Genomic DNA, 8,609 nt, shown 5'->3' on the forward strand with positions numbered 1-8,609 from the left:
GAAGTCAGAAATTACCATACTATGGAAAAAAATCCTATTCCATACATCATCACTGCAGTACATCACAACATCCTACCCCCGGCGACGGCCACATCAGCAGCTCTCAGGGGTGCGTGGTTGGATGTTAGCCGCGTTAGTAGGTGAAGCTTGACGCCCCCCCCCCCCCCCCCTCTCCCCGAGTCCCTCTCGCCACTATACCCAGGAACACCTTCCCGTAGAGACTGGGGGCTCAAGGCTTCAGCCCAAGCTTCCTGCTCTTTACGTGAAGTTCTTGAACCCTGGACGAGACCCTGGCGTGGTCTTTGACGTGCGGTCAGTGCCCCGTTTGTAAGGGGTCGACCGAGGCCTAGTGTAGACCAAAACCCCTCCCCTGGTCCTAGATGGGATCTAAACATGCGACGCGGTACCTGCCGTTGTTCAGCACGGTACGATGATGGCTGACGCCGTGTTTCCTCCCTGCAGCCGCAGCCTCGGCCGCTTCTGCACGGGCTACGACCAGGCCCAGTTCAACCCCCACCTCTTCTCCGGGGACGCGGCCTCGCGGGGGGCCTCGGGCGTGGTGGGCTCCTACAGCCCCTACCTGCAGGGCACCCTCAACGTGCCCGGCCTGGAGGGCTACCAGGGCGGGGGGGTCGGGGGGGGCTACGGCAGCCCCTCTGCGCTGCAGCAGGCCCTGCTCTCGCCCACCCCGCTGGACTACCGCCCGCCCCAGCACCACGTCACGCCCACCCTGCAGGGCCTGCTGTCGCCCCGCCACTCCCTGAGCGGGCACGCCGACCCCCGGCTGCCCCCCCAGGACCTGGCCGCGCTGCTGAAGCGGCAGAGCCCGCGGCGCGGCTCGGCGTGCGCCTCCATCTCGTGCGGCCCCGGGCCCCAGGAGTACGAAGAGATGCTGCTCCGCCAGCTCGGCCAGGGAGAGAGCCTGGAGGCCCCGGCCCCGCAGGCTGCCCCGGGGGGCCCGCACTTCCACCACCTGCTGCAGATCCGCTCCCCGGAGGTCCAGCAGCAGCAGCAGCAGCAGCAGCAGCAGCCGCCGCCGCCCCCCCAGCAGCAGCCCGGCCTGCCCCACTCTGAGAGCATGGAGGAGGATGAGGCCGAGGCGCCGGCCAGCTTCTCCCCCGCACGCGAAGGCCTTCTGGCCAAGGCGGGGGAGGGCCACGAGCTGCTGGGCCCCCCGCGGGGCGGCACCCCGCCCTACACCTCCCCCACACACAGGCAGGGCTTCATGAGGAGGGGCTCGACCGCCAGAGGTAAGGCCCCTGGGAACGGGGAGGCGGGGGGAGACCTCCCGGGGCCACGTCAGTCTGATCCCAAGGGGTTAAAGGTGACATATTATACCACCAGGTGTGTTGCAACGTCTGCTACGGTCCACTGGGTCGGCCGGTAGACTGATCTATCCGTCATACATTTCGGTGGACACGCCCACATGTGATGTCAGAAGAGGCGGATTTTCCAAACGCTTTTTAACGGCTGATCACGCTCACACCTGGCGGTATAATATGTCACCTTTAACAGAAGCAGACCGGTCCCTCAGCGGTTCATCTGACTCATTGGAATTAAAGGTCCTTCAGGAGTTAAATGATCAACTTGTTTGAACTCAGTTGAGAATGAAGCGGTCACCGAGCGCACGTACAGAAGATAAATGATGTCAGTGGTGGAAGGTTATTCAAGGTTTCCTTCTCTTTTCTTCCTCTCTCACCGGCATTCTCTTTCTTTGTGCCTTTGTTCTCTCGCTCCGCAGAGCCTGAGCCTGAGTGCCGGCCCCAGGGACAGGCCATGGAGGTGCCCGACCATAACGGCGTGGGCTACTCCAGAGGACCCCAGGCCGAGACCTACAGGTCCCGCGGGCACCTGCAGCGCCACCACACCATCCAGACCTGTGACGACGCCTACGTAAGCGCTCGCTCTCTCGCTCTCTCGCTCTCTCGCTCTCTCGCTTTCTTTCTTTCTTTCTTTCTTTCTTTCTTTCTTTCTTTCTTTCTTTCTTTCTTTTCTCTCCTCCCCCCCCCCCCCCCCCACACTGTTGCGTGTGGCGTCGATGATCCCCTAAGACACACACAGGAGTGGGGTCAAGTCAGAACACCACAAGCAAGAGCCTTAAGCTTAGACTGGACTTTTCGCTGTGTACTTGTATGTTGTTGTTGTCACGGTTCTTCAAAGCTCTATAACCTGCCATGTGAGGGACGTTCCTTTAATTTGGAGTTGAGTTGGGAATGTGTGAAAAGCAGATCTGGGATTGAGCCAGGACTGGACACACGCCGTGAACCGGGGTTCTTGGCAGACACAGACATCCATACTGTATTTGGTCCTAGAAGATTTGCTCACGGTATTATTTCCTCTCTCTCACGCTCTCGCTCTCTCTCTCTCTCCCTCTCTAGGACCAGACAGACCCCATGTCCGGGATGAGCCTATTGGCCGGCAAGGCACTGAGCTCCGCCCGCATGTCGGACATCCTGAGTCAGACGTCGCTGTCGGGCAGCCAGCAGCTCCACCAGAGGGAGGGTTCTGGTCAGTGGCACCAACACACACGGCTGGGCACGGGTTCATTTGAAAAGGGTTGTTCTCGTTGTCGTGTTATGCCAAATAAATAAATGTTTTTTTCTAATGCAAAAACAAGCAGCCATTGGTTGCGTATGCCGTTTACATGTGTTGGTTAGTCATGGCAGTTTCCAGCCTGTCACTTTTGAATGAACTTGAAATGATGCCGTCACTGAGGGCTGAACAGAAGGGAATTTGGAAGAGTTGGAAAAAGAAGCGCACGTTTCGATTAGAAAAACTGAGCAATGATAAGAAAAGTCAATATTCCGTCTATCCCAAATATGTTCCCGAGAGGAGGTTTGCAGTCCTTGGAGGGGGTGCATCGCTGCCCCCTACAGTTGACACTGGGTATTATTTTAGAAGGAACTGAGCATTGCGGTATGAAAATGCAACAATTAAACGTGTGTGTGTGTGTGTGTGTGTGTGTGTGTGTGTGTGTGTGTGTGTGTGTGTGTGTGTGTGTGTGTGTGTGTGTGTGTGTGTGTGTGTGTGTGTGTGTGTGTGTGTGTGTGTGTGTGTGTGTGTGTGTGTGTGTGTGTGTCCCCACAGTGTGTGATGTGGAAGAGGAGCTCCATGCGGCGGCCTGCTTCCCCTCCTCCTGTACCAGTGATCTGCTGAGCTATAAGCCCCCCGACCTGCAGTACAGTATGGAGCAGGCAGGGGTCTAGCACAGGTGCACATCCACCGCACACACACACACCCTTCAGAGAGGGGGATGCAAAGAGTTTATGAGCAGAATAACTATTAGACGCATTTCACATTTTGCTTGGCATTAAATGAGTCCCTATAAATGAAACCATAGCTATATCTTTATAGATGCAGTTAAAGATATGGATACAGGTAAATATGTACAAATAATATATAAACATTAATATAGATATATATCCATATCTATGTAGAAAGATGGACGACAGATATCAACATGCATTCCCAGCTGCCTGCTTGGGCTCCGTTCCTGCTCCCGGTAACCCCCTGTCCCGTGTGTCTGCCTCTGCTAGGGGAGGGTCCGCCGCCATGTGAATAGAGGTCCATATCAGCCACCCAGAGTTGTGTTGACTTGAGTTGAGCAGCATCATGCCAAACCGCTATCGTCTGCCCAGAGGGGGCGCTCTCCGTCGGTCCGTCTTGTCTGTCTTTGTCCCCCCACCCCACCTCTCTCTCTCCTGCAGTCGGCTCAAGGGGGAGGAGAGCTGGGGTCGGCCCGGGCTGGGCCAGTCAGGGTTCGGTTTGTTTTTTTGTTTACTTAGTATTTTTTTGGGGGGTGGGGGCGGGAAAAGCTGGGTCCGGTTTTAGGGTTCAACGGTCCCGGGGGCCAGCCTCTTCTCCTGGCAGGTGGGCGGCCGTTCTGTTTAGCTCCTACATTTCACACCGCCGCCAGACGTAGATCCATCGGGCGTCCCCCCCCCCCCCCCAACCCCAACCCAACCAACCGGCCATCGCCCCCCTTACCTGCCGATAGCCGTCTGCCTGACTGTAACGCCCACAGCCGCCCCCCCCCCCCCCCCCCCCCCCCCGCACACACACCCCCTCTGCACGCTCGCTTGACATCATGGCACACCTTGACGGCCCAAGGCCTCCCGCCGCGCCGACCAGGCCGAAACACGTTCAACAATAGACAGAGAAACGCCGCAGTCACCCCACTAGACGAGCAGGGGAGCCGGCCGGCGGTACCTCAAGACGGCCCAAAGTATTCAGTCGGTCTGTGCGGGGGGCGTGGCGTGTTGTGGCGGGAAGAACCGTGGGGAAAGGTAACCAGGGTCTCTGGGAGGTTCTGTCTTATGCCTACACCCCCCCCCCCCCCCCCCCTCCCCCGGCTACAGTGGACCATTCCAGAGCAGACTGCATAGCCGACGAGAGCCTGCCTCGGAGTGGAATGCCCCACTCCACTGCGCAGGGTGGGGGGGTGTAGTTGGTTTTGTTGGTTGATCTGAGGGAGGAGCTGTGTAGATGGGGGGGGGGGGGTACAGCCATCTCCTAACGTTGAGTTCAGTGACAGTTCAGTGACATCGCACAGGACAAACCAGCGCTCTCATCAGATATTTTTTTTGTGTTTTGTCTTTTTGTTTATTTTTTTGTTTTTAATGTTCATTTTTATGGCTATGCCCATGTAGACAATATGGTCATCTATTGTTACTCTTATCTTATTACTGTTTTCTGTAAAACAAATTTTATTGTTATTATAATGAATATTATTATTATTATCATTATTATTATTAAAGGAAAAAAACAGTTCTGTGTTGCAAGCAAGACAACATCATTTTTTTCTTTGACTTGTATAATTCTGCACTTTTGGTTCAAGCGATCATCTATCGCTCCCTTTTTCAAACCTTTTCCCACTCCTGCCTCCCCACTCCCTCTCTCCTTGGCATTCCTCTCCATTCCATCCCTGTTTTCTACCCCCCACACGCCCTTCTCTTCAACCCTGTCCCCCCTTACCACATGTCATGTGACATTGTATTGCATTGTGGGTAGTTTGACCAGACATTTGCCTTTTTCCTTGTACAGTGATGCCATGTATAGAACGCTACTGCAATTTCTGTATCAAATCCTTTCTTTATTGTATCTTTTTTTCTTCAGACGTTGATGAAGGGGCTTTTGTATTGGTATTGTTTAATTTTTTTGTCGTTTTTTTGCTTTTTTTCTTAATATTGAGATTTCTAGCCAAAACGGGACAGAGAGAAGAGGAGACCGCGCTCTCTCTCTTGGTCTTCAATAAACCATCGCTCCCATTTGTTTTAATATTATATCGAGACACTTGAATAAGAGGAGTAATTTTTTTGTGTTGCTTACTTTTAAAAGGATCATTTCAACCATCGTTGTTGACTCTTTCTTTGTCGACATTCTGTTGGCTCCGTGGGGGCCAGGGTGCGGGCTTAGTTGTCATGGGGACGGGGTCAGTTTGGATGCTACAAAGACTTGAGACGTAAAAACCGAAATAAAAGAAAAAATATATTAATAAAGGACAACTTGTAAAATAGCTGACATATCATAAACATTAACAATGGAGGCACAACATCACCCTCCCTTTTCTTTGATCTTCACTCCTCCGCCAACCGTGATTGGCTGACCCATCAAGAGAGCGTCCTCGGCACATCAGCCAACCGGTGGAGACACTATCGCAACCCCCACAACTCTACCCTGTGTCGTCTTCCCCTTATCTCTGCCCGGGGTTTACGTCTGCCATGCACCCCGAAAGTACTCTTGACACGTCCCCCGCCACGTCAAACATCTCAATATGGCTTCAGCTTCCGGTCAACCCTTCCCAGCACTTATCCACAGGAAACGCCACAGGTTGACGAAGGAGAAACCACCGACCGGGGGGGGGAGGAGGAGGCGGTGGTGGTGGTGGTGGTGAAACTCCTCGGACACCTCGACACATGTTTTCTTGCAGTTTCGGTTTTGTTCAAAGGACAAATTGGTGCAGTAGGCCAACATAAAACCCACCGCCGGAGTTGAACCAATCAGAGAGCAACAATTACCAGGTGGCCACAGCGGAGACGGTTTCTGTTGTAAGTTGTGGTTGATAATGACCCTGTTTGTGTGTCTGTGTTTCAATACTCTAAGGAAATGGAAAGTTGGTCAAATTATGCACAACCTCACAGGGAAGATCACGGCTCCGTTTTAGGCACGCAAGTGCACGCACACACACACACACACACATACACACAACCTCTGGCTGATCCCAGCTAAATGCCCCCTCACCCCTGTCCATACGTCTTAACTGCGTTGACCCCCCCCCCCCCCCCCCCCAGTTTATTCTCTTCTGTCCTGCTCCGCTCTGCTCCTGTATGCCTATCCTAGTTTTATTTATTTTTTTCTAACTTCATTTGTCTTTTTTGTTTTTCTTTGTTTCGAGTACAAAAATACTAAATGCAACAATGATTTAAAAGAATACCAACCAAACTGAGATGAATAAATGAATATATATAAATAAATAAATAAATCATTAAAAAAGTTATTGCGTGTGTGGCTGTTCCAACTCTATACAGGATACAGATCTGTATCTAGTCAAATGGATGCATGGACATTCCTACAGATTAAGATAACTATAAATCATTTGGGATGTGTATAGGTTGTGTTGTGTGTAGGAACCCTTGAGTTAGTAATAGTCCCATAGCTGAAGATATTTAGTGTGCTGAGGGCCAGATATCAGCCTTAAGGGGTAAATGTTAATGGTAAAATAGACTGCATTTATACAGAGCTTTTCTAACCAGTGGCCACTCAAAGCGCTTTACAATATTGCCTAACATCCATCCATTCGTGCATACATTCACAAACAAGGCGACAGCAACCAGTCCGTCACGAGCAGTCAGGGTAAGGTGTCTTGCTCAGTGACACCTCAACACTAAGCTAGGAGGAGCCGGGGAAAGAACCAGCAACCTTCCGGTTACCAGCCAATCTACTCTACCACCTGAGCCACATGAAGCCAGGGCATGGCTAGACCGTCAGGGCTGAACTCTCCATCCCCGTTAAACAGAGTTCCCCACCAGGGCCTTAGAGTGTATGTTGAGGCGAACACTCATAGATTTCCTTGTGTAGCCTGGTTTGGAGAAATCGGAGACGTGCTGGATCCTCTCAGATGCTGCTGAGGAGGTTTAATGGATCCTATAAACCACTTTAATGCCAGCAGCAATGCCAGAATTTTATGAGAATTGAACTCTGAGGACAAATAAAAGTGGTTATAACATGATTCTAGAAAGTGTCAAATTGTTTGAAATCAGCAGAAAATTTAAATGTCAATATTAATTTGTATATATATATATATATATATAGAGAGAGATGAAGATATATATATGTTTTAATATGTATATGTAATTTTATATAATTGTAGTTCTACAAGATATATTCTTCCCGAAAAAGCATTCTTAAGTTATTTCTCTTCATCTCTTGTGCACTAACATTCCCTCTTGTATCAGTGCTCTCCTCTGCAGTGTTCTGGATGCCGCTGCTTCTGTCTGTCTGCACAGCTGCACTGCAGAGAGAGACCCTGGTTAACAGATCAGTCAGTCCAAACCAATGGAGCTTAGACACCGCAAGCCCTTCTACAGGCTGAGAGTAATGACAAGGCAGTGAACAGAAATTGGCTGAAATTGAACACTGAAAGAGTTAAGTGTTCAAATATAAAATGATGTATGGTGGATTCATGCCGAAATTTGGGACTATAACTGCATAAATTGACACTGTCAAGTGATGTTTGTCAATATAGTGAAAGGGGAGAGAACACAAGAGAACGCTTTATTCACTGTGAAAAAGTAATGAAATGCCTTTGCACGTCTTCTTTACTGAGTAGCTTAGCTCCACCACCAAGAGCAAAGTGCACCAGTATAGGGCTTCCACTGATAAGGGGTCATTATTGTGTACCTGTTATCTGTTCAATTCCCAATCCCTTTCTCTCTATCTCGGTCATGTTCATTTGTGCTCTTGAGTACCCGCTCTACTCTCTTCCTCCCTCCCTCCCTCCCTCCCTCCCTCCCTCCCTCACCCCCCTCCTCCTCTCCCTCCCTCAACCCCTCATCCTCTCCTTCCCTCCCCCCTCCCTCCCTCCCCCCCTCTCTCCCTCCCTCCCGCACCCCCTCCATCTCTCCCTCCCTCCTTCCCACCCCTCCAAACATGCTCATGACTCTGCACCCGACAACTGCTCTCTCTCTCTCTCTCTCTCTCTCTCTCTCTCTCTCTCTCTCTCTCTCTCTCTCTCTCTCTCTGTCTCTCTCTTTATATATATTATTCTCACCCTGCACTCTTGTATCTTCCCATCCGTGGTGTTTATTGTCCCTGTTTTCCCGGGATTTCACCTTTCTTCCCTTCCTCCTCTCCCCCCCTCCCTCCCTCCTACAGCTGAAGGGATCCAGGCCAGTGATTGGTTGCGGCTGCAGCCTTCACACGGCTCCCATATGCATGTCTATTTCTACGTGGGTTGTTGTGCCCATGTGCCTGCGCGTGTATAAATGTGTGTGTGTGCGCGTGTGTTTCTTTTAAGGTCGGAGCGTGGGCTGAGTAAAAGCGGGGGGCGGGGGGGGGATGCCTCTCATCGCTGCGTAGTCGTCCCACTCTCTGTGTTTCTTCTCCTCTCC

General features: G+C 51.5%; 1 protein-coding gene across 2 annotated transcripts in view; it reads left to right on the forward strand.

Annotated features, from left to right (window-relative positions):
- sik3 (SIK family kinase 3) overlaps positions 1–6,496 on the forward strand; it is a 43,909-nt gene extending 37,413 nt beyond the window's left edge. For both annotated transcript variants that reach the window (XM_060075969.1, XM_060075970.1), the window contains 5 exons: positions 463–1,250; positions 1,742–1,893; positions 2,379–2,508; positions 3,088–3,211; positions 3,537–6,496. In XM_060075969.1, the coding sequence (XP_059931952.1) occupies positions 463–1,250; positions 1,742–1,893; positions 2,379–2,508; positions 3,088–3,206 (1,189 nt within the window). In that variant the 3' untranslated portion in view covers positions 3,207–3,211; positions 3,537–6,496. The remainder of the gene's footprint in view (positions 1–462; positions 1,251–1,741; positions 1,894–2,378; positions 2,509–3,087; positions 3,212–3,536) is intronic.
- Positions 6,497–8,609: the final 2,113 nt, after the last annotated feature.

The sequence above is a fragment of the Gadus macrocephalus genome, chromosome 16 (genome assembly GCF_031168955.1).
Source record: "Gadus macrocephalus chromosome 16, ASM3116895v1".
NCBI classification, from domain to species: domain Eukaryota; kingdom Metazoa; phylum Chordata; class Actinopteri; order Gadiformes; family Gadidae; genus Gadus; species Gadus macrocephalus.